This window comes from Somniosus microcephalus, chromosome 11 (genome assembly GCF_052327205.1).
Source record: "Somniosus microcephalus isolate GS21.2 chromosome 11, FLI_Smic_1.0, whole genome shotgun sequence".
NCBI lineage: Eukaryota > Metazoa > Chordata > Chondrichthyes > Squaliformes > Somniosidae > Somniosus > Somniosus microcephalus.
Genome location: NC_140997.1, coordinates 211,898,539 through 211,924,865, shown reverse-complemented (window position 1 = coordinate 211,924,865; position 26,327 = coordinate 211,898,539). Strand labels below are relative to the sequence as shown.

Sequence of the window (26,327 nt, the reverse complement as noted above, 5' to 3'; positions counted from 1 at the left end):
GGCTTTATAAATAGAGGCATAGAGTACAAAAACCAGTAAGTTATGCTAAACCTATGTAAAACACTAGGTCAGCCCCAACTGGAGTAATGTGTCCAATTATGGGCACCACCCCTTTTAGGAAGGACGTGAAGGCTTTGGAGAGGGTACAGAAGAGATTTACTAGAATGGTTCCAGGGATGAGGAATTACAGTTAAGTGGATAGACTGGAGAAGCTGAGGTAATTCTCTTTAGAGCAGAGAAGGCTAAGAGGTGATTTGATAGAGGTGTTTAAAATCATAAAGGGTTTAAAATCATGAAGGATTTAGATAGAGTAAATAAAGAGAAAGGGTTTCCAATGGCTGAAGGGTCGATAACCAGAGGGCACAGATTTAAGGTGATCGGCAAAAGAGCCAAAGGAGATATGAGGAAAAACTTTTTTACGCAACGAGTGGTTAGGATTTGGAATGCACTGCCTGATAGGGTGGTGGATACGGATTCAATAGTAGCCTGCAAAAGGGAATTGGATAAATACTTGAAAGAGAAAAATTTGCAGGGATATAGGAGAAAGAGCGTGGGACTGGGACTAACTGGATTGCTCTTCGAAAGAGCCGGTGCAGACTCGATGGGCCAAATGGCGGCCTCCTGTGCTGTACTATTGTGTGAGTCTATCATAAAGATAATGGGACTTGGATGTAAGGGTGACATAGTGGACAGGGGATGTTTAGTTAATATTATGTATTTAGGTTTTCAGAAAGCTTCTGGCAAAGATACCACATCTGGGACTATTGACAAAGGTAAGGAGTAAGCCAACGAGGGTAAATATGGCTCTGCAGAAATAATTGGCTTAAAAATGAGAAACTAGAAGTAGCCATAAATGGGAACTTTTCAGGCCAGAAAGCAGCTATAATTGGAGTCAGTCTTGGAATACTTTCTATTTTTAATGTATGTGTTAATGGCATAGATGTATGAGGGTATAATCAGTAAAATCTCCCAGGTTTTCAGATTTTACAGAAGAACAAATGACAGAAGAACAAATGACAGCCAACAGTGCAACCAGATTCAGAAGGATATAAATCTTTTTGGCATCTGGGCCTAAAAAGTATTAGTGGGACTGATGAAATCTGGCACCAATTACTGCATAGGAGCTCTTGTACTTGCACAGTTTAAAGCAAATTAATTCCATATGTAATAACAAATTTTGATTAAAACATAAAATTAAGGTTCCGTTTAGGACATGTTCAGATATAGAATTTTTGGAAAGGGTGCCTTTCCAATGAATTGATGTCCCATTGGATCCAAGAATTTACATTCTGGGTTTAACTTTCCCACAAATTAACTCTTTTCACTCAACCAAGCTGTTGCTAATAATTGGGGAAGGTGCCCTCTGTTCAGTATTACTTTATATTTTTTATGGTTTCTACAAATAATAAACATACCAAATGTTCTCTCTGGTATTTACAGTTGATAAAAATATTATAGTTATAGTTTCATGGTTCAAGGTGAATTCTTCCATAATAATATGGTACTATGTAAGTACGTGAAATGCCTTGGGTATGGACAACTCCACTTACTTCCTTGGAACCCTTTATTTTTTTATAAAGTATGAAATCTGATGTTGAATGTGTTTCACCAAAGCATTTCCCTTCCTCAAAATTTCAATCTTGTCTCTCTGTGCATCATTATATTCCCTCCCTCCTTCCTCCTTACCAACAAATTACATTTTCTCTATGCTATGTGCCATTCTCTGCCAAAGAGGAAGGGCAGGCAACCTCATCCCAATTTTTGGTTTATTTCACTCTTCAATTGCATACCATGAGATGCAGGGCAATGGCTAGAGATGACTTGCCATCCCTTCTTTGTTTCTCCCCTGGTTGCATGACCCAGATCAGGAGTTTGTCTTGTTTGTAATCACAGATGAAAACCTGGGATCTAATACTCCTACTGCCAACACACAGCTCTGCTATGCTGTAACATATTTTTTATGAATTGAATTTATGGAGAGATTGTATTGTATATATTTTCTGAAATTTCTGCTTTCGTTGTAGATTACAGTTTTTATTTAACTGAAAAATAGACAAGTCTGTCTGGGTGTAACAAAGCTTAGTGTTAATAGAACATTGTACTAATGATTTTGGAAACCATGATTTCTCCGGTAACTGAAGAGAAATGGTGACTATGTTATAACATGCAATTTTAGATAAGTAGTAAATATGGTATTGGATTCCATTCTTCTAATCATAGACAAAAATTGAAGAACAATGAATTTGAGAACCTGGATCAAATGGAGGCCGACATGAATCTAATATTTGAAAATGCCAAATGCTACAATATTCCCAATTCTGCAATCTTCAAACGAGTGCTGAAGCTGCAGCAAATCATGCAGGTATAAAAATAGCAATATGGTGTGTTTTAATATTTATATATTCTGAATCATTTCATCTGAGGTATTTTACTCCTGAGAATTGCTCTTTCAGGCAAAGAGGAAGGAGCTGGCTAGAAGAGAGTACACCGAAGATGGTGACAGTATGGTATCTTCTGTACCGTCTGATACAGGCAGTGCAAAGAGAAAGAGGTAAGGGATAAGAATTCTGCAGCATTAAGATGTTTAAAATTGAATATTGAAAATATAGGTTATGGGAAAGGCTGAATATTGTTGCCTATTGTTCATTGTCATTTTTATCTAAAGCCATGTTTAGTGGAAAAAACTGGAGAATTCAAGGTTTCCATTGAACCCATACTATATTAAATCTACAGATCTTAAAATAAAATACTAAAAAAATTAGAATAAGCCTTTAACTGTTTTGATGGTTTTCTATTATTTCATTTGCTTGAATTCAGTTTTATTTCTAATGTCACAGTGTGTATGGTTTGAATAGCTTTTAGTTTACATTATTATATTAAAAATATTGCAAGGAAAATAGACAAGAGCCCTTGTATACAATTCTAGATGGCTACAAGTGTCCTAAAAGGCTTGACTTCTGAGATTGTGTAGCTCAGTTCATGCTTAACATATAGAACCTTTTTGCTAATTATCGTCATAATTTTGGTCAAGTTAGAATCTGGTAATTTTATGGTTATCAAATCTTGATGCTGTAAAACATTGGTGAATAATTCACTAAATTAATAGCTGATAGTGGTTTTCAGTTATTTTAGCAAATTATTTACCAATGTTGACAGTATACATGCTGATATTTATAACATTGCATTCAGCTTCAGGGTGTAGACGTCATAAATACTACCACAGATTTCATACGTGATACTTATAATCTCCACATTTCTTCGTGAAAGGCAGATGCTGCAAATGCCAGGCTAGGTTATTATGCACCACTTGATATACTTTTTCCAGATTCACAGATTTTCAAAGCTTAAAAATATGGACATTCGGTGAAACTAAACAAATTTCCCTCACACTGCTTAACAATTACTGTGAAATAAACAGATGAAGGTTATTAGTGACATAGTAACAGTTTCAAGCAGGAGAAGACCTTTGGTCCATCTATCCACAGCATTCCCTTAGTGCATTTCTAATAACCCTCAATCCCATTTGTTGACAAGAACTTGTTTAGTTCCTTCTTGAAACTCATTAAGCTTTCTTGTTCTATCCCTGGTAATCTGTTCCGCATACTTACCACTCGTTTAGTAAAAAAAGTACTCCTAATTTTCCTATTTTCTTTTGTTGTGCTTAATTTGTAAATATGGTCCCTTGTATTTAAATTCTGTACACGACAGAGAAGCTTACTTGGATCCAAGTTCTCCAAACCTTTCATAATTTTAAACACTTCTGTCATATCCCCGCTGTCTTTTTTCAAGAGTCAGTCTTTCCTGCAAATGTTCAAACTGGAGCAAGTTATGATTTTTTTTCTCAATGTACAGTGGAATTCTATTTTAGTAATCACTGATTGTGATGATAATTTGGTTGTATAGATCAATGTGTCCTGGCTTTCTATAATGATCAATACCATACGTACCTTTGGTATTATACCTACCATATGTACCTCTACTTATAATCCGCCTCAGCACAAAGAATTCCACAGGCCATTCTGTGAAATTAGCTGTGAAATTCTCTCTTGTCCTGAAAAACAGATTATAATTGTAGATATAGTTCCTCAAATCTACGTGTGTTTATAAAATGAAGATTGGCATCTTCTAAGTAAAGCTTGGAGTTGCTCACAGCTTAATTCCTGATGATCTGCCTCTCCCGGCCTACCTAACTGGAGTAAGTTCAGAAAAAGGTGTATTGTTGTCTAGTGAACGAGCATATGTCATTCAGCGTATAGTAACCATCTGGTCCATGAATTGGCACTTTAAATGTGCCCCTGTTTAAAATGAGAGATCTAAATGTTTAAAGTGCCAGTGAGCAGAGGACATTTTTGAACATAACACCAGCTGTTTACTGTACAAGCAACAACATGTGCTCCATCACCAGCACTTTAGACTCTTTAATTTTAAATAAGAACGTATTTAAAGTCGCAATGAATAAAGGAAATATTGCTGCATGTACATTATCTAGCAGATGTTACTCCATTCATTAGCAGCGATAGGCCAGTATAGAAATGTTTCTGTAGGATCAGGGAGTAGTGTAAGGCAATCTCAGATGTAGTCAGTTAAAATGATAAAACATACCCGTGCCCAAATGGATCATTATATACAAAGTTTACTGTATTCATTAAACCTGGAGATATTTTAGATGCACGCATTTGATTTTAACGAATGACAGCATGCATATCATGCAGAATTGGACTCATAAAACATTAAATTGAAGAAAGCATTAGCTTTTTGCTTTTAAAAAAAGTTCTGATTTAAAATAATACGTATGATTTTGACACAAAGGATATATAATACCTAATAAAGGATGCTGAAAAATATAATGGAAAATATCGCCATGAAATAGCTTTTAAATGTGTCATTGCAAAAAGGTTACAGGACTTTTGCACAAAAGCTTGCTTGCTTATGTATTATCATCTGTCTACATAAGACAGACATGATAAATGGTAGTTCTTAGTAATACATGTTAGAATTGTGTTTGAGGTCCAGAATCAGCAACAGAACCTAGAAGGATATTGATCTGCATGACCACAATGAGATCCACAGTCGAGAACTGCTTGTCTATCTGGAAGCCCCAATATAGCGGATTTTAAATGGCAACATTCTAGTGGTGTAGGAAAAGTATTCACCCACCATAGAGACATAGAAAACTAGGAGCAGGAGTAGGCCATTCAGCCCTTCGAGCCTGCTCCGCCATTCAATATGATCAAGGCTGATCCTCTATCTCAATACCATATTCCCACTCTCTCCCTATACCCCTTGACGCCTTTTGTGTCTAGAAATCTATCTATCTCCTTCTTAAATATATTCAGTGACTTGGCCTCCACAGCCTTCTGTGGTAGAGAATTCCACAGGTTCACCACCCTCTGAGTGAAGAAATTTCTCCTCATCTCAGTCCTAACTGTCCTACCCCGTATCTGGAGACTGTGACCCCTCGTTCTAGATCCCCCAGCCAGGGGAAACAACCTCCCTGCATCTAGTCTGTCTAGCCCTGTCAGAATTTTATACCTTTCAATGAGATCCCCTCTCATACGCTACTGTTCTGTTTTAAGAAGACTGTTGATCTCCCTGTGTGATTTTACATGCAGTTTAACTTCACAGGAGGGCAGGTTAAATAACTGATTTGGTTCATATCACCTTTTCTGGTTCTGAAAGCAGGTGGTAAAGCTATTTACAGGAAACTTTGGTTTATCCGGAGGTTAACTGTCCGGAATGCTCGATCCACCGGCAAAATTCAGGAGTCGGTTCAGTAAGTTTTTTTTCTTTTCGTTGCTTTTTTTTCACCAGTCAGGCTCTGCAAGGTCTAGCTAAAGCTGTTGCTTAGCTACAGAGACGCTTGCAAGCTGCGGCCGACTGTTTAGAAGCTGTCAGGGTTTGTTGCTAGATACGAAGCTCAAAAGCTCCGTATGTTTTAACATTAGCGCTGGTTTGTCTGGCAGTTTTGATGGGACGGCAACAGCTCGGTCCCGTCGGTGCCGGATATCACAAAGTTTCCTGTATTTTGATGAATGCTGTTATGTAGTTAAAGAGGAATTTTAGATACTTTGTTGACCATGTACCTATTTATGATCATCACAAATTGGGCACCATGACAATTGACTTTTTATTGCAATTTTGAAAATGATAAATGCTAGGCAGGGAACAATTTATTGCGAACTGATAGATATAAATTGTATTTTTCTGGATTAAAAATGACTTACTTTATTTTGTTACAAAAAGGTAAACCGACCAGCACTGAATTTATTGGTTTCGCATTTTATTCCTTTTTATTTTTACTGCTTTTCTTTTGAAGACTAATGATTAAGTATACACACAGATTTTTTAATTCCAGCATTAAGAAACTAGAAAAGAGTGGAAGGAAAACGGAAACTCATTTAAAGCACAGACTGAAAGTACTATACAATACAGTTGTCGAGTCTAATGATCCAACAACAGGACGAAGATACTGCGAGCTATTCTTGGTTAAGCCATCAAAAAAGGACTATCCGGATTACTATAAAGTCATCCTGGAGCCTATTGACCTGAAGATATTAGAACATAACATACGTAGTGAAAAATACTCAAGCGAGGAGGCATTTATAGATGACTTGAAGTTAATGTTTCGAAATGCAAGGCACTATAATGAAGAGGGCTCACAGGTATGTATACTAATTATGATAAGGTACAGTACTTTTGAATCGTAAAATTACAAATCTTTGTACAGTATATCGAGAAAAAAACAGTATCTGGTCCTTTTATATGCTCTGCATGATGGGGATGTGACTGTAGATCTTCATGCAGTAAAATATTAGAGGGCAATTAATTCACAGATTAAAAAGCAAGCTGCAATATTCTACCATCCTCCACATTGTGCTGCTAGGTTATAAATTCACATCTGTGGTTTGAGTCCAACCTCAACCTGAACTTTCTGTGAAAGATACCAAATTCTCCAGAGGGCAAATCAACCCGGATTATTATCATGCACCTCCTAGTGGCTGGTTATAGAGCAGCACTGGCAGAGACTCTGGAGTAGGTTGCTAGCCTGTCTGCTCTCTTGGTTTAGGAATGTGGTTCATGGCCTGAAAGGTGCTAGGGCAAGAAGGAGAAAACAGTTTTGGATAAAATGGGTGGGGGGGGGGCACGAATTGCATAAAGTAAATTAGTATATGGAATAATTGTGACAATCTTTTTATTCGTATATACGTATATTTGAATTAAAATTATTATGGATCGTATGGATCATGGAAATTGAAATTGACTAATTTTTTTGCTGACACTTCTAATCTGCTATATAATGTCATATGGGAAAAATAAATGCTGTTTTTTAGCTGTAGCCCCCTCCGAATCATTTTACAGTGTCTTGATATAGTTTCAATATAAATCAGTTAATGAGAGTTGTTGAATTACTAAACAGGTATATAATGATGCCAACATACTGGAGAAAATCCTGAAAGAGAAAAGGAAAGAATTAGGCCCTTTACTTGATGATGAAACAGCTTCACCTAAGTTGAAACTAAGTAAGTTGTTTAAAAATTGATTTTACTGGTCTTTTGGTTAACTTTCATTCACAAAGCAGTTTATTAATGCTAACAAACAAAAGCCCAATCTTTTGAATATAAGAGAGTATACTGAAGCATAACTCTCACTTTTTCCTAATGTTTATAATCTGTGCTTTCCTGACCCCCAAATGGAGCGTACTATTTGTGACTGAGAGACTGGATCTTTGCCAGCATTGCCCTTGAAACAGCAGTTATAATACATCTGCAAGAGTCTGATTTCCATTTCATTTTCCATTTCTGTCAGACAAGCCCACCGCTTCTTGGGCCCACTCCAGCACTGTCTCCCTCCTTTCTGCACCCAGCCTGACTGATCCAGCTGATCATCTTCCATCCCACTGATGCCAGTCTGAATTTTTCAGCCGTGGTCCTGATCTGCTCCCTCCCCCTTTCACAATAGTTTCAGCGGCAGCCCTGATTTGCAGTCCTCTGATTTTCTAATCTGGAGCACCATGAGTGCTGACCTCCATGCCAGATTCTACGGTGTGCAGTTTCTTCAAGCAAGGTTCTGTACCAAGAGTGAAACTCTCACTCGGCATTTATTCAAAAAAAAAAGAGGGAGAAAATCAATAGAGAGCAGTATCCCAAAAGGTTCTCTGACCTCCTCAGTCCTCCATCTGGGCCAGGGCCCTGCTCCTGCTTTGGTCTGCCCCCTCAGTTTATCACTCACCCCTGTGTTTTGTCAATGAGCAAAGCCATGGAAGAGCAACGAGCACTGGCTAATCTGTACTGAGTATTAAACGCTACAGACTATACCGCTAATTTTACCAAAATCATAGTGGACAGTGGGAATGTGCTGAATGATCAAATTTTAATTAACATGAAAATCTCAGCATTATAACATAGAATAACAATGCCAAGAAAAAATGGGAAATCGCAAAGCAAGCTGAATGGAGTTTTTTAAATTCCTGGGAGTAAAATTCATGTGGGCCCGGAATCAGCTCTCCTCCTGATCAGGAGCCTGCATGAAGAAGGTGATGTATTGCTGTCTCCTTGCGAAGAGGCTATCCATCACCTGCTTGACGACTGTATGGACAGCAAACTGGAATGAGCCTGTGGCATAGATGTTGAGAGCCATTGTTTCTTTCACAGCTGCAGGCAGTGCAGTGTCTGCTCTGGTGTTTGGCTGCAATTCTGGTCTCTGCTGCAACAGGTGACATAGGTCAGTGACTGCCTGCTTGCTGGAGCGCAGCCTTCTCACACACTGCACCCCTTTCATGTTCCGGAAGACCCACATGCTGTAACGCCTCCTTTGCCATCCACGGGTGTTACCGATGCTGTGGCAGTCTCAATGGGAATCATAGATCCCAGCAACATACTCGTCTTTTTTGGTACGCCTGGAGCTAATGAAGCCAAACAGTGCAGCTGCAGCCAAAATTCAGCTCTCCATCAGCTGTGTACTCTCAAAAACTACCAAAATAGCCAAAAAATGGCTCCAAAAATCTCCAGTTGCCAAAAATGGCTTTTCAGAGAGTTGCCTCAATGGAGGTAGGGATCAATGTTCCCTTTAAGCTGCGCAACGCTCTGAAGGTCCCGCGCAGCCAGTGAGCCGGCTTTTAAATAGAAAAACCCGCATACGCGGAATTTTGAATGGCCCTTGCAGCCTGTTAAAGGGGCCGCACAGGCCAAAGAATTTTTTAGAGGGAACATTGGCAGGGATCCCTTTAAATACCGTGGCTTCAGCCAGCTTCCCGAGTGTTTGCGTCATGTTTTTCTGTGTGGGCATAAGAATAAACTAATCAAATGCTCCCAGGCACCAGTTTCCAAAAGGGGTCCTAATTCAAGCGCAAGATCCCTACTTACATATTTTAATATGATGAGCATTTATTTCTGGTGGCCGCCATGGATATCAATATGGCGGCGGCGGCTACTTTTTGTGTGCACTTCCGGCGTGGAACATCACACCACGAAATTGGTAAGTGGATCGCCGATTTCTCGCTCAAAAACTTGGTGAAACACAAAGGAATTTCTACCCCCTAGATTCTTGATATTAACAATGATAATACTGCATTTTTATTGAATCCTTTAAAGATTTTGTCACAGAATTTGAGATGCCAAATATAATCATTAGCTTATTCGGCAGAAAGATTAAATATTGACGTGTACTTACAGTATGTGAGGCCATTACCTGATATAAAGATGTAAACTATACACTGAGCTATGTTTTTATGTACAAAGGAAAGATGACTTGCCTTTTAAACAATACAAAGTATTCTTGTCTGCTGAAAAATTGATGCTCCTTAGGGGTGGGGAACACAGTCAGCATTAGTCAGTTTTGCTTATTTAGCAGCACAGATTAGTAGAAAATATAATCCAGCATAATGAACTGTGGAGAAAACAGAAATTTGAGCTAACCAGTTTAGGGGCTATTTAGGATTTATTTTAATGCTGTATCTGTTTTCTATCTGTGTATGTGTAGTGTATGTGCCTTTAAGAGCCCCAGGTGTGCTGTAATGCCGGTAATTGCCACTCGGGCTATATAAGCCTGTATATTGTGTATATCCGTTAGAACCCCCCCCCAGACTTTGCTTAGTAAATACCTATGAACCAACTCCTGTCTTCAGTGTCTTTATCAACACACGGACACTACAGTGGCGACGAAGTGGAAACGGACTTACCTGCAATTCGGCAGCACCTCAAGGACATCGATTCCTCGGGCGTCCAGAAGACTCAAGGAAGTGAGAGAAGCTGTGGTTTCACCAGCTGGCCAAGCTGGTGGCAGGTACTGCGCTAATCCTTCCTGGGCGTCAGGCTGGGGCTCCAGCGGCTGGCTCTACGGCTGAGACAGGCAGCGAAATCGGAGGCAAGCAATAACGGACTGGGAGGGAGCACTCGGGAGACGGCTGGCGCGGCAAGCAGGTCAGCGTTCAGACCTGGAGAGAAACTCCGGCGGGAACGAGTCTCCAACAGTAAATAAAAACATTTTTTTTTAAAGAACGGAAACCACAGTAAACAGCGTTGTCATCGGCAGCAGCGGCGGGAATGCGCGGGAAGCGCCATATCTTTGCTGCAGAAAAGAAAAAAAAGCGCGGGAAGCGCCATATCTTTTCTGAAATGCCTAAGTCTGGCAATATTGATGCTTTTGATAGCGAAATAGAGGATTGGACCACATACGTGGAAAGAGTAGAGGTATATTGCACTGCAAATGGAATAGAAGATGAAAAAAAAGCTTCAGTACTTCTGAACTTAATGGGCGCAAAGGCATACGGGCTGTTACGAAATTTAATCACTCCAGCCAAACCAAAGGACAAGAATTTTAAAGAAATTGTTGATACCCTGCAGGAGCACTTAAACCCAACACCGCTGCTGATAGCGGAACGATTCAAGTTCTTCAAGAGAAATCAACACAAGAATGAAAGTAACGCTGATTACCTAACCGAATTAAGAAAGCTATCAAAGTACTGCCATTTCGGGGCAGGACTATCAGATTACCTTCGAGACAAATTCGTTTGCGGTCTCTTAAGTGAAGGAACACAAAAAAGGCTGCTTTCTGAAAAAGATTTAACATTGGACAAAGCTTTCAGTATGGCTGTATCATACGAAGCAGCAGCAAGAGGAGCTGCAGAGATACAACAAAAGACACAGGACTTCGGCACCCATGAAATGACACAGGGTTTCAAAAGATGTTATCGCTGCGGCAGATCCACCCATAACCAGAGGGACTGCTGGTTCAAGGACAAAGCATGCAGGCAATGCGGAAAGATTGGACACATTGCACGGGTATGCCGATCTGGACAAAATAAATCCACAGACAGAAAAAAAAAAATCAATAAAGAAAAGTACAGGAAGGTACAAATGATGACGGACAGTAGCTCCGAAGACCAGAAGAGCGATAGCGACTTCGAAAACAAGAGACTAAGCTGTCTCAAATTACATAATGTACTTGCCAAAGATGATTACCAAACCATTTGGGTTACCCTCACGATAGCAGGGTCCCCAGTTAAAATGGAGCTAGATACAGGATCAGCTCTAACCGTAATAAATCGACGGGATTACGAGAGGCTATTTTCGCATATACCTCTAAAAGACACATCCATTATCTTAAAAACATATACGGGGCAGAAAGTATACCCCAAAGGAAAAATAAGGGTGCCTGTTGTATACAACGGCAAAGAAATACAAAAGTTGTATTTATACATTCTACAAGATGGTGGTCCACCGTTGTTGGGACGTGAATGGATCAGAAAGATACGTTTAGACTGGCAGTCCATTCAGGCACTGACGGTGACCAATAAGAAAAAAAAACAATGATGACATCATACCTGAACGATTAAAAGACATCTTGGCCAACGCCAAAGAAGTGTTTCAAGAGAAACTAGGAACCTTGAAAGGCATCACCGCCTCAATAAAAGTGGAAGATGCAGCAATTCCCAAATTTTTTAAGGCAAGACCGGTGCCATATGCAATACGTCCAGCAGTCGAGGCAGAGCTGGAGAATTTGGAAAAAGCAGGCGTATTATCCAAAATAGATTGGAGCGAGTGGGCAACACCCATCGTTCCAGTCATGAAAAAAGCATTGAATAAAGATAAATCGGAAGAACAGAGAAAAATTCGCATCTGTGGAGACTTCAAGGTGACTGTAAACCCGGTCCTTCACACAGTACAGTATCCTCTTCCAAGGATAGAAGATATTTTCGCCTCACTATCCGGAGGGAAACGTTTCACCAAAATTGACTTGGCACAGGCATATCTACAGATGGAGGTTGAGGAGGCCTCTAAAAAGTATCTCACGATAAACACACACAAAGGCCTGTACCAGTACAATCGACTGGTTTTTGGAGTAGCATCAGCTCCAGCTATCTGGCAAAGAGCTGTGGAGCAAGTCCTGCAAGGGATTCCGGGGACTCAATGCTACCTAGACGACATCCTTGTAACAGGAGAAAACGACAACGAGCACCTTGCCAATTAGGAGCAGGTGCTCACTAGGCTGAAAGAACGGGGCCTACGAGCGAATCGCCCCAAGTGCGAATTTTTCCAAAATCAGATATCATATTGTGACCACATAATTAATAATGAAGGGTTGCATAAGTCACCTGAAAAAATTGAAGTGGTCATAAAAGCCCCAGCACCTGAAAATGTTTCACAATTAAGGTCGTTCCTGGGATTAATAAATTACTATCATAAATTTTTACCGAACTTATCAACTCTTCTACACCCTCTTAATGAACTTCTACAAACAGGAGTGATTTGGAAATGGGACGAAGACTGTAAACGTGCCTTCCATAAATGCAAAGACTTAATCACATCCGAAGAAGTTTTGGCTCATTACAACCCATCACTGCCAATCAGACTGGCATGCGATGCATCCCCTTACGGCATAGGAGCAGTATTATCCCATAAATTCCCTGATGGCTCAGAACGGCCGATAGCTTTTGCGTCACGCTCATTAAACTCAGCTGAGCGTAACTATGCCCAAATCGACAGGGAAGCACTCAGCCTGGTATGGGGAGTGAAGAAATTCAACCATTACCTACACGGACAAAAATTTACCTTGTTGACTGACCATCAACCCCTCATCTCCATATTCAACCCTAAAAAGGGTGTTCCCATTATGACAGCGCAAAGGCTACAGAGGTGGTCCCTTTTTCTAGGGGCACACCAATACAACATAGAATACAAAGGATCAAAACAGCATGGGAATGCTGACGGTTTATCGCGCCTACCATTGCCAACGGTAGAAGAGGCACCTACAGTAGACCCAGTAGAGATGTTCCACTCTACCATAGCGGAATGTCTACCAGTAACAAATTCTGCCATTGAAAGGGAGACGAGAAATGACCCGACTCTCTCACGGGTCTACGATTTAACAGTGAAGGGATGGCCAGCACATGGCGAACCACTGTTGCCAACATTCTCGCAAAGAAGAGAACAGCTGTCAGTGTGCCGAGGAACCTTGATGTGTGGATCCAGAGTGGTGATTCCACCCAAACTCCAGGATAAAGGGCTAAAGGAGCTTCACGAGGGGCATCTGGGTGGAGTGAAAATGAAGAACCTAGCTAGGGCGTTTGTATGGTGGCCGGGTATCGATGGAGACATCGAAGAAATGACCAAGAGCTGCCTAGGATGCCAGAAGGTCCAAAACGCTCCACCACAAGCCCCTCTACATCCATGGGAGTGGCCCTCACCTCCCTGGCAAAGGGTTCACATCGACTTTGCTGGTCCATTTACGGACTCAATGTTCTTAATCGCGGTTGATGCACACTCCAAGTGGCCGGAGGTAATAAAGATGTCCTCCACCACCACGGAAAAAACCATCACAGTATTAAGGACCATATTTGCCAGGAATGGGCTGCCGGAACAGATATGTTCTGATAACGGACCGCAATTTGTGTCCGAAGAATTCAGAAAGTTCTTAAAAAACAATGGGGTTAAGCACTACACATCCGCCCCATACCATCCCGCCACCAATGGATTGGCTGAAAGGTTTGTCCAGACCTTCAAGAAGGCCATGGGTAATGAAGACATAAAACTTCAGCACAAGGTAGATAACTTCTTATTCGCATACAGGAATGCAACACATATGGTTACCAACCAAACTCCCGCCATGATGTTCTTCAGTAGAAACCTAAGATGCCGGCTGGATTTGGTCAAGCCCAACATCAGAAGGGATGTGGAGAACCGGCAGTTTCAAGGCATGAATGAAAGGCCAACTAGAACCTTCCAGATAGGTCAACAAGTTTTGGCCCGGGACTACCGTACCGAGAAATGGCAGCCTGGAACTATCTGCACACGACTAGGACCACTGATGTATACCGTGGACATCGGAGAAAGCATAATAAGGCGCCATGCTGACCAAATCATAAAGTCATCCGAAAAGGGACAACCTATACCACAACTCTATACATCTAACGATGAAGTAGAGATACCCATAGCTATCTCCGATCCGGTGATACTGGAACCCGATGAACCCGACACTGGCATTCAAGCCGAATCAGCCTTGCCAGAAGAACCTACTACACCACCAGAAACTACTACACCCCCGAGGCGTTATCCGGACCGAGTCAGGAAGCCTCCTGAGAGATTGACTTATAATTAATTAACTACAGCAATGTATATTATTTTGCTTATAACATGTAATTAATAATTACTTAAAATATGATGTACTGGTTAGCTAAAAGGGGAGGAATTGTAGTGTATGTGCCTTTAAGAGCCCCAGATGTGCTGTAATGCCGGTAATTGCCACTCGGGCTATATAAGCCTGTATATTGTGTATATCCGTTAGAACCCCCCCCAGACTTTGCTTAGTAAATACCTATGAACCAACTCCTGTCTTTATCAACACACGGACACTACAGTATGTTTTTAAGTAAACAAAGGCACCGAATTGATATATAAGCAGGGTGTGTAAGGTCTGCAGTCACTAACAATGCAGAAGAATTATAATGATCTAGCCAAGAAATTAAAATACTCATCTAAACTGGTGTTCTTTAGGAAAGAAGAATGTTATTCATAACTAGCCAGATATATACTGCTGTAAATGGTCAGTGAAGTAGTTTCCTAATTGCTGCAAATAGTTGTCAGTTTGGACTGGCAATTGTTCACAGAATCCCTTTGAACTAGGAAGTTACTCCCTGTGCAGTGACTACTAAACATCTTTTGACTTTTGTTTTCAGGCAGGAAGAGTGGTATTTCCCCTAAAAAATCCAAGTACTTGACCCCACTACAACAAAAATTAAATGAGTTATACGAAGCAGTCAAAAACTACACAGACAACAGGGGTCGAAGACTGAGTGCCATCTTTCTCAGACTACCTACTCGATCGGAACTCCCAGATTACTATTTGACAATCAAGAAACCAGTTGACATGGAGAAAGTGAAAAGTCACATGATGGCTAATAAGTACCAGGATGTTGATTCATTGGTTGATGAATTTGTGTTGATGTTTAATAATGCTTGCACTTACAACGAACCAGAATCTCTTATTTATAAAGATGCACTTGTCCTTCACAAAGTCCTTCTAGAAACTAAAAAGGAATTGGATGGAGAAGATGATGCACACATTCCCAATGTAAAGTTACTTATACAGGAGTTAATACACAACCTGTTTGTCTCCGTCCTTAGTCACCAGGATGATGAAGGACGTTGTTATAGTGACTCTTTAGCAGAGATTCCAGCCACTGATCCAAGTGTCCCTAACAAGCCACCTTTGACCTTTGAAATTATTAGAAAAAATATTGAAACTAATCGGTATGGAAGACTTGATGTTTTTCAGGAGCACATGTTTGAGGTATTAGAAAGAGCAAGACGGTTAAACAGGTAAGCATATAGAAAGACACATACCTTTCATTTTCTTCAGATTAACCCTTCACTAGTAGCATTAGTTTCTAAATATATACTATTAGCATAGATATATACCATCATTTGATGCCATTCCTAGAAAATATGCTCAGTACAGCAGAAGTGTGAGAAACACCAAGATTCAAGTATGTCACTAGTATACTTTTTCTTCCCTGTAATTAGTAAATTTCATCTTAAAACTAGCAGTAAATAAAAAATTTTGGGTAATTTTTTGTGTTCATCTAGATGAGGAATGTTAGTGCAGGGGAAGGTTTCACTTTTGGGCATTCAGTGTTATCAGCTCTCTCAGGAATAGCATGTATATCCAGATTCAAAGTAAAGCAGCCAGTAATCTGCTGCAATAAAGTGCGTCAGAAGAGCATCCGCTACTATACCAGTGTATTTCTTCCCATTTCCCACACCAGACATCCTTATGGTTTCTACAAATGATATACAGCGTACAGTTGTATAGCGGTTTTGCTACGGGCCCAGCCGCTCCGAGGTTAAGAGTTCAAATCCCACCATGACAAGTTGTGAAATTAAATTCAATAACTCTGGCAATTGGTGCGAAAAATATAGCCATGAAATCCCACTGGTTCACTAATGTCCTTCAGAGAACCTGCCACCGCTACCTGGTCTTACAAGTTACCTTACTACATGTTGTTTTAATACTTCCTGAAGTAGCCTAGCAAGCCAGTCAGTTGTAAAAACAATTGCTACGAAATAAAAGGTCCCACCACCATCTTCTCAGGGCAACTTGGGATGAGCATTAATTACAGCCATGGCAGTGTCACCCACATCCAAATAAAAATTGTTTTTTAAATTGCCAATTTATAAATAGTTTTGTGTTGTAGACCTATGCATACAAGGAACTGGGTTGAGAAAACCTATAGTTCTTTCACCTTTAAAGCCCAGCAGAAAAGAAGACTTTAGTCTCACCAGTCTGACGTGGATTTAAATGGAAAAGTAAATGTATCTGATAATCTGCTCAGTTGCTGCACATAAGAATTATAGGAATGTATGATAACCTATACTACTTCCTGCCAGAAATGTTTTTATAGACTTTCCGAAGCTTAGTAGGTAAATGCAGTGTGGTACTCACTGCCACATAGATCAGGAAGGTCCCAGCTTCAATTCATGGTCCTGCTGGATTACCAGATCTCAGTCAGGGCAGCAGCACAGTTGCTACAATTGACCTCGGTGGCTAAGGAGGGGAATAATCATACAGTGTTCCCATTCCTGATTGCTATGCAGTGATCCATGTGCATGTTGTGGACATTGAGTAAGAACAGGCTCAGCTTAGACTTTGATTGCCTCCCACTCCCCACACACACAGCTGAATAATCGTCTGATACTATCAAGGCTCAAACATGAGGAAATAGCCAATTGACTGATGTACAGGAAGGCTGTCCAGGCCTTGGAATGATACTACGGCTTGTCGCCACCTCCAGAAACGGAAAGGAGGAAAATTAGAGGAAAAAATTGTGGGATGTAGAGGAGAATGCACCGGACCGTGTAGCATGAATGGTACTAACAACTAACTTTGTGGCCTACTTAGAACTGATTCTGAAATCTACGAGGATGCAGTGGAACTTCAGCATTTTTTCATTAAGATCCGTGACGAGCTGTGCAAAAATGGAGAGATTCTACTTTCACCGGCTCTCAGCTATACTCTGAAACACTTGCAGCATGATTTGGAAAAAGAAAAGAAGGAAAAACTACCAAAAGAGATAGAGGAGGATAAGCAGAAGAGAGAGGAGGAAAAAAAAGAGTTATCAGGTACTGTTTATTTGTTTTTTAATACAATCATCAGTACTCCTTTTAAGTAACCAAAGCTTGCAATACATTTTGACATCGTTTGGTAATTTTTGACTTTTTTTGCAGTATTGTAGGAACGAGAAGCATCTTGGGTTAGTTAATTAAGTTCCCCCTGTACTTTTGGGCTCCATATCTTCTTCCAGCCAGCTCTCCCAAAAATGTGATCACCATTTACATATTCCAAAACCAATGTGGTAAGAGAAATAAAGGCTTCACCTCACAATCATGTCAATGCCATTTGAAGATGCACAGGGTCTGCTCCCTTAATTTGTCACTGGAGAGGAATGGAGACATGAAATGTTAGGTCACTATGAAGCTGAAACTGCAATACAAAACTGGGAATATTTTAAAGACGTGAAATGGAAGGAAGTATTTTGTCCAAACATTCCCAAGCCTTCTCCTTTAATCCCAGTTCCTTGGAATTTCTTATGAAGGGTATAGATACTAAATAGTAGCTTTTATTTTCTTTATTTCCCAGTATTCTCTCATTCCCTTCTATTCTGAAAGTGTTGACTCCTTGCTGTGGGGTGTGTTTCAACAGATGCTGATTGCCTTCCAGTATCTTACCCAAGTGGCCATCCTTCATGTGTGAGCCTTGACAGTGAGTGTCAGCAGGCCCTGGAGGTGTCGCACTTGACCCCATCTTGTCCTCACCTGATGTTCCTACCACCACCCCCACTTAAGATCAACTAATTCAGCAAAGACCAAGGAATGAATCCGGGAAGTTTATTGTCTGCATGGTTCAGCTCATTAAACAGCTGAGCCAAGGCAGCTCAAAAACAGTTCTGAACTGAAACTTAAACCAGAATATTGTGCTTAGTGGAAACCCTTTTGTTTTGAAAATGTACAGAATTTGTATTTGTAGAAAGCCATCTCGCTTTTATTTTTTTATTGAATCTTTTAATCGCAAAACAAATTATATAATCTTACAAACAGAATCTGAGAAAAACATGAGTGATGATCACTCAGGAAGCCACGGAACATATGGAATTCAGCGTACTTATAGCCAAGACTGCAGCTTTAAAGACAACATGTACCATGTTGGGGATTATGTGTATGTTGAGCCAGCTGAACCGAACCTCCTCCCTCACATTGTCTGCATTGAGAGACTCTGGGAAGATGACACTGGTAATGGGTTCAAATTGAAACTTTTTCTCAGTATAAGTCAAGATTATGAAAAGTAGAATAGTGAGGGGCTGATTTGAATGGGACAGGCCATGAATTTTAGCTTGCATGTTAAAACCATATGGCCTAGAAATTCAGTTGCTTGCACCAGCCAGTAGCGCCTTAGGAGGAGGAGATGTTGGGCGCTAGGCGGCTAGCGGCCGGGCGCAGCGCGATCTGCGCCTCTCCCCAACTTCACTCAAGATTTAGCGGCGGCGCAAAGTCTTTGCGCGCGCTCAGCTGCGCACGCAGATCCTGACGTCAGTTCCTCGTGCAACGCCCTTTGTGCGCCCCAAACCGGAAATTCAGTGGCGACGCCCTATTGTGCGCCTGGCGCCCCTTGCGACTGGTAGAGGGGAACGGTTCTCAGTCGATGCGGGGCGCGGGGGGCGCAAATTAAAGGGCACACCTCCTGCAGTAGAAAAGGCTGCCATTTCGCAGCACTCCTTTTTGAGAGACGGATCTTTTTGAGAGACAAAGGTAGAGAGCTTTCTGCTTTGGCTCAACACTCGGACAGGTACTTGTGGCTTCAGGCCACAGCTTTCCACTTGTCTTTGCCTTCAGTGTCATATCATTGTTTGCAAACATATAATGGGGGCTGCAATGGGTGCAAACGTTGGCCTTCTCCATAGCCCTGGGCGTTGCACAGATGAAGCAGAAGTGGTCAGGCCTAGCTTCAGGGCTGCAGTGTGCAGGGCATGGCAGGCAAACAAATCCACCCTCCCCCTTTAAGAGCTGACCGGCGCCAGAGTGTCTGCCGTCAATCAGCAACTCGCCGCACCTGCGCTGCGCCCGCCCTCGGGGGTATCGCCCCGGACCGCCGGCTTAGCGCCTAATGATAGTCGTGCATCGCCTGTTTTAGCACAGCAGCAACCTCTTGGGGCGATGCGACTGAATATCGGCGAAGGTGGCGCGAACTTTAGCGGCCGCCCGACTTTAGCGCCCCAAACGTGGCTATACTGAATTTCTAGGCCTATGTCTTTACTAAATACTTAACACAAAGAGATTAACAGCTCCAGCTCATCACTGTGACACAGCTCCAGGTCAACTGAAGAGCCAATTCGTCAGCTACTCTTAAGGAATTGCCTAAAACAGCGGCACCAGCTGAGTTGTGTCCAATGTCAAAATAGGCTGGAAAAGGTGTCCTGCAATTCATATAGCCTTCTCCTTAAAAATGTTGGGGAAAATTGAACTGTTAGTGGCATTAAAATTAGCGATCTCATTATTGTGTCACAACAATGATTGTACATTAGTACAGTAGAGAGTACTCTTCTGAGGTTCGGCAAAGTACAGAAAGCCTTACTCATCATCTGGCTGTGCTGTTCCATTCCTGGCATTAATTCACCTTGATAAGTACAACAATTAATAAAATACACTTTTTAAACATCAAGATTAATATAATTTGACAGAACTGCTTTAGTCAAAGTGGTAATGTAACAAAACAAAAACCATCAATATTCACTCTACAAGTTAAATGATTGTTATGACCCTTGTATTGTGCCAAGCTCTGCAAAAGGACTGTGTCCCAGTAATTTCTCCCATTTAGACAATCTATTTATATGATGGCGGTTGAACTACGTTCAGAGAAGGAAAACTATACATTTGATAGACTAGTATCTGTGACGATACATTATCACCTAACCATCTGACTCTGTGTTTACAACTTTAATCGGTCATGGAATAATATTGCACAATTAATAGTGTAATATTCATTCTTCACTTCTGGGTGGGAGATTATCTAACTTGATGTCTTGTGCAATGCATTAATGGTATGCATATATCCTACTAAAAGAGGATTTGTGTTATATCTGTTTGCTTAAAAATTGCTATTAATATCAATTTTGTTGCTTTTTACTTTTTAATGTTTATCACTTTTATAACCTCTTAAGTAAGTAACTGAACTGTATAATATATATTGTAGGTGAGAAGTGGCTGTATGGTTGCTGGTTTTATCGGCCAAATGAAACTTTCCACTTGGCCACACGAAAATTCCTAGAAAAAGAAGTTTTCAAAAGTGACTACTATAATAAAGTTCTGGTCAGCAAAATTCTAGGCAAATGTGTAGTGATGTTTGTAAAGGTGAGTATTTGCTTTCTAATTTCTCTATAGTAGCACTTACTGAAAAATGAAAGAAACTGCTGTGTAAGTCACAAGCACAGAGCAGTATGGTGATGGTGTATTTGAGTCCTAGTGTCACAGAATGGTAGGACGCTGTTTGCACTTTTGATTCTCTGCACGTAGGCCGGAATTTTCTGAAGAAAGGCGGGTTGGGGGCGGGGAGGCTCCGATGTGGTCGGGAGGCCGGGTTTCCCGCAGGCCCTGCCGACTTTAAAGGCAGAGCATGATTTGCATGTGAGGCCTCTGTTTCATGCCCGCAACCAGCCAGATTGAAAGGGCCGGGCAATGGATCGGATCGACGGGGGGGTGGGAGAGAGGGCTGGGGGCCGGGCAATGGATCGGATCGACTGGGGGGAGGGGGGAGGCGGGCAATGGATCGGGAGGGAGAGGGGGCCAGGGAAAGGATTGAGGTGGGGGTTCGACCAGCGATCGGGCTGTGTCGTTAAAAGGATCGAGGGGAGGTCGGGCAGAGATGGGGTTGGGGGGAGAGAGAAGATCAGGGCCTGCCTCGGCATCATCGTTGTTGGGGGGTGGGGCAGCTGGCCTGGGGAGGTGATCGGAGGCCTGGGGGGGAGGCCTGAGAAGGTGATCAAAGGCCTTGGAGGGGGTGGGGATCTCCAATCGCAGCGGGGGTGGGTTAGGTAGGGACCCTGGATCCAGGAGGTAAGTATAAAGCCACTTACCTCCTGGATACAGCAGTTCCCATCTCGCTTTAAATGCCAGGCTTTACGAATTGTGTGAAACCCATTCACATGCAGTTAAAAACAAAATGGTGGTTAAAAAAGAGGCTTCCAGCCTCATAATATTTAAATTGACATTCCGCCCCCTGGGAGTGGGTCGGTCGCGCCCCCCCCCCCCCCCCACCCCACCCCTCGTCCCACCCCTATCTCGCCTCCATTAAAACTGGAAGTGGGCAGGTTGGAGGCGGGATCAGGTTGGGTATCCCACTTTTAACAATTTTCTACCCTCGCACTCCAAACCCACCCTTTTGATTAGGTTAAAATTCCCCTCGTAGTGTTCCTTATATCAGTAGTTCCTTATATCAGTAGTGCCACAGTCGGAAAGTATTTAGAAAGCTAGATGTCTTCCTATGATGGGAATCCGGAGGGTCATCCCAGCCTGTGCTCACTCACCGCCTAAAAGCTGGATTCAGGCCAGCATTTGTGGAGGCCTGGGAACAGCCAGGGAAGTAGAGTGATCCAAGTAAGCAAAAGGGAAGAAAATAGGCTTTTTTTCCCCTTCTCCCCCACCCAACTTCAAATTTTATCCCCATACCATTCCTTGCCTGAAAAGGTACTTGAGGATGAGGAAATGACATGGTTACGGACATAAAACGGGGTTACGGACAAAGCACGACTGCTCTTTCAACGAGCCAGCACAGACATAACTGGCCAAACGGCCTCCTTCTGTGCTGTAAGTTTCTATGAATCTATGAACATGGTGACTCATTTTGAGATTTTACCATCAACCATCTGATACCCAAGTAGCCACTCTTCATTTGTGAGCCTAGATAGCAAACATTGGAGGTATTTGCTCATGGGATACATCACAGCCAAACTTTATCCAGCCCTTGATCAATACCCACCAATGCACACTTTCTAGTATGGGTCACTAGGAACCCTGACTGATTTGAATTGTAATTTTTTCCTCCCTAGCCCAGAGATTCTGAGATCTTTAGTTGCGAAGTCACTGCTGCCCAGCACAAATTACCTACTTTAGCACATACTCAGGATTGTATCTGGGAACTTCCTGTTGCATATGACTAATTTGTCCCATTGACCCATGGGGGAACCATATATATTTAGACTCTTCATTGAATTTCACACACTTTCTTTTTATATTCTCATTTGTCCATTGAATTTTAAATGGGATCCTTTTAGTATGACTCCTGTTTGGATTACAAATGATTTAGACTCGGGCTTAGGCCGCGATTTTATTAATGGAGGCGGGTTGAGTGCGGGTCAGCTGGCTTCCGGCTTCCAGTCCCACCCCCAGCTGATTCCGCTACACAAGACGTGATTTTTGCCTTGATTGACGTCGTTAAGCCCGCCCTGCGAGCTTGCTGGCCAATTAACAGGAAGCGGGTCTGATGATGTCATTTGATGATGCATCATCTGCCGGTTTCCTTAAAGGGACAACGCACAATTTTATTTTGACAGTTGATTTCTCAGTGTTTGACAACATTGAGGTGCTGAAAACACTGACAATCACTGCACAAAGGTGACCTCTTGCACCCAGGCTCTCCAATGACTCCCTCCATAGGCTGGAATAGATGGCAGCTGCAGGTGAGGTGACAGAAGCGATCTGTCACTGGTGAGAGAGGTTCTCCCAATGAGGTGGCACTGGACCTGGATTTAAAAACTTGTAAGCTAAAGAAATCTGTAAATGTTTTAAAAATGCAGTACCCAACATTTTCTTTCCTCTGAAACTCGCCATGTGCAACATTGGATCCTTCACACCACTTCTGCAGCTGTCATCATTCCACAAACATTACAGCAGACTCTCAACACGCCACACTTACCTGGCGTGGTGTCCGGATGTCGGAAAATCCAAAACTAAGCTTAAAAACAACTGGCAAGTACCTGTTAATAGGCAGGTAATTGCCTTTAATCTGCTTCCCACCATTAGGTGTCGGATTCATTTGCAAATCGGGGACCCGACATTTGGGAAAGCTGTTCGGAGGCGGGTTGACGGCGGGATCGGAACCCGCCATCAATCAAAATGAATTTAACCTCTGACCCGCCCTCTGAGCACCGGCAAAATCGCGGCCTCAGTGTTTCATTCTGATTTTATCTGTTCAGGATTGTATTGGAGAATTTTCATTTGACTTTAAGATTGTTAAAGTAATTTTTATATTATCTGAACAATTTAGTTGTTGAAAATAAGAGCAACATGACTTGGATATTAGGTGCTTTTACTTTTTCCTTCCTCTTTCTGCCCGCAAATACAGGAATACTTTAAAATTCGCCCTGAGGGTTTCAGAGATGAAGATGTATTTGTCTGTGAATCTCGCTATTCAGCAAAGACCAAGTCTTTCAAAAAGATTAAATTGTGGACTATGCCCCTAAGTGCAGTGAAATTTGTTCCAAGAAACACTCCACTGCCAGTTGTTCGAGTTGCTTCTGTATTTGCTAATGCAGACAAAACAGAAAACAAAGAACCTGTAGAACCAATGTCTGAAGAAACCAAAGGTGACGAGAGTAACATCATAATTGATAAGGTACAAACATTTGTGTTTACAGTGGAATCCTGTTATATAAGAGATCAGGATCAAAATGATTTACTATGTAAGAGGGGCAATTGGGAATTGGTAGCACATTGTCAGAAAGAATGTATATGTTTGGATTTTTTGTTGTGCTGCATATCTGGCAGAAACTTGTTTCAAGTGGCTTATGTTATACACTTTCCTATTAATAGGAAAAGGTTTTATCTACACGAAAGCTGTGGTCTAGCTCAGGAGTCTATAATCAGTGATCAGACTCTTATTGGTATTAAATACAAGAGGTGTGATTCCACCTCCAGGATGTAGCCTCCTAGAACTTGGCCTCCACACCAACTGCAGTATGTGATGATATGAAAATACAAAAAGCGGGGCAAGGAAAAAGCATCCAGCCGATTAATGCTCACCTATCCATTAGATTGTGCAATCTCATGTACTAAGTATCCGTTTGTCTCAGTTGGTAGCACATTCCCCGCTGAGTCAAAAGTTTTTGGTTTCAAGTTTCATCAAAGGCTTGAGTACAGAACCTTCTCTGACACTTTAGTGCAGTACTGGGAGAATGCTGCATTTTCAACGGTGACAAGGCTGTCATGCTGCAGTTGTACAGGGCCTTGGTGAGACCACACCTTGAGTATTGTGTGCAGTTTTGGTCGCCTTATCTGAGGAAGGATGTTCTTGCCATGGAGGGAGTGCAGCGAAGATTCACCAGACTGATACCTGGGATGGCAGGAATGACGTATGAAGAGAGATTGGGTTGATTAGGCTTATATTCGCTAGAGTTTAGAAGAATGAGAGGGGATCTCATTGAAACTTATAAAATTCTAACAGGACTAGACAGACTAGATGCAGGAAGGATGTTCCCGATGGCGGGGGAGTCCAGAACCAGGGGTCACAGTCTAAAGATAAAGGGTAAGCCATTTAGGACAGAGATGAGGAATTTCTTCACCCAGAGAGTGGTGAACCTGTGGAATTCTCTACCACAGAAGACAGTTGAGGCCAATTCATTAAATATATTCAAGAAGGAGTTGGATATATTTCTTAAGGCTAATGGGGATCAAGGGATATGGGGAGAAAGCAGGGACAGGGTACTGAATTTGGATGATCAGCTATGATCGCATTGAATGGCGGAGCAGGCTCGAGGGGCCAAATGGCCTGCTCCCACTCCTATCTTCTATGTTTCTATGAGACATTAAACAGAGGTCCTTTCTCCCGTGCCCTGGCCAAAATTTCTCCCTCGAATGACACTGCCTTGGGGAGGCAAAAGACTCGTGGTCAATTGTGGGGGGAAATCTAGGAAAAGTCTCCACAGCTCCCAAGGCAATGAAGCAAGTTCCAGAAGACCATAGTTACCCATGTCTCAACACTAGATGTATTTAAGTAACCCCTACCCAATATACCCAAATGCTATTAGAACTGTTAAGGACCAGGAAAGACAATTTCCATCCATCAGGACATTTCCAAAGGTCACAGACTTCCTATCCTACTTTACATGTCATACCTGTCAGTAGCTCCGTCTGACACAAATCTACACATCCCTCTTGAAATTGATAATATCCTCCACTTTACTGCTTCCATGGGTGTGCTATTCCACATTCACCACCCTCTGTGTGGAAACGTATCTTAACTGTGCATGCATTCACCCTTTCACATCTAATTTGAATCCATTTCCCATTGGCCCGGATTTTGCTGTACTAATAACGGTGAGGCTGTCAGCGTTGCCATTATTACTGGGTAAAACTGACAGCAACTTCTGGCATTCGCATATGCGCAGCTAAACACGGAAATCCAGAAGTTGCTGCCAGTTATGCCCTGCTCCTCCACAGGCTGCGCTGTTGCAGCCTTTGCCGCTGGAGTCTGTACAGAGATCACTGTCATGGCATGAACTTAGGCTAATTACCCAGTATTCTCACTCAAAAACAGCTGAAAAGGTTAGGGCTTGTTCAGTCAGGAGTAACTGAGTTTTTAATGACGTAGTAAGTGATAATTACTGCTGAACAACCTCTCTGGCCCCGAAAATTTAATTTTACAAGTGTGGAGTCTCATTCCCTCAGAAGAAAATTAATGTTGCAGATTTTTAAAGAAATTAAATTAAATAATTTTTTATCATAGTTTTTGTTTTGCTCTTTTATGTCTTTCCCTTAATCCCATGTATATGTCCCAATCTTTATTTT

General features: G+C 41.8%; 1 protein-coding gene across 8 annotated transcripts in view; it reads left to right on the top strand.

The window, feature by feature from the left end:
• pbrm1 (polybromo 1) overlaps positions 1 to 26,327 on the top strand; it is a 93,878-nt gene that overhangs the window by 20,401 nt on the left and 47,150 nt on the right. For 7 of the 8 annotated variants that reach the window (XM_086001835.1, XM_086001830.1, XM_086001834.1 and 4 more), the window contains 9 exons: positions 2,221 to 2,362; positions 2,454 to 2,551; positions 6,341 to 6,662; positions 7,418 to 7,520; positions 15,173 to 15,815; positions 17,395 to 17,615; positions 18,591 to 18,782; positions 20,740 to 20,897; positions 23,887 to 24,156. In XM_086001835.1, coding sequence (XP_085857961.1) covers positions 2,221 to 2,362; positions 2,454 to 2,551; positions 6,341 to 6,662; positions 7,418 to 7,520; positions 15,173 to 15,815; positions 17,395 to 17,615; positions 18,591 to 18,782; positions 20,740 to 20,897; positions 23,887 to 24,156 — 2,149 coding nt within the window. The remainder of the gene's footprint in view (positions 1 to 2,220; positions 2,363 to 2,453; positions 2,552 to 6,340; positions 6,663 to 7,417; positions 7,521 to 15,172; positions 15,816 to 17,394; positions 17,616 to 18,590; positions 18,783 to 20,739; positions 20,898 to 23,886; positions 24,157 to 26,327) is intronic. The other variant, XM_086001831.1, reaches the window with a different exon arrangement.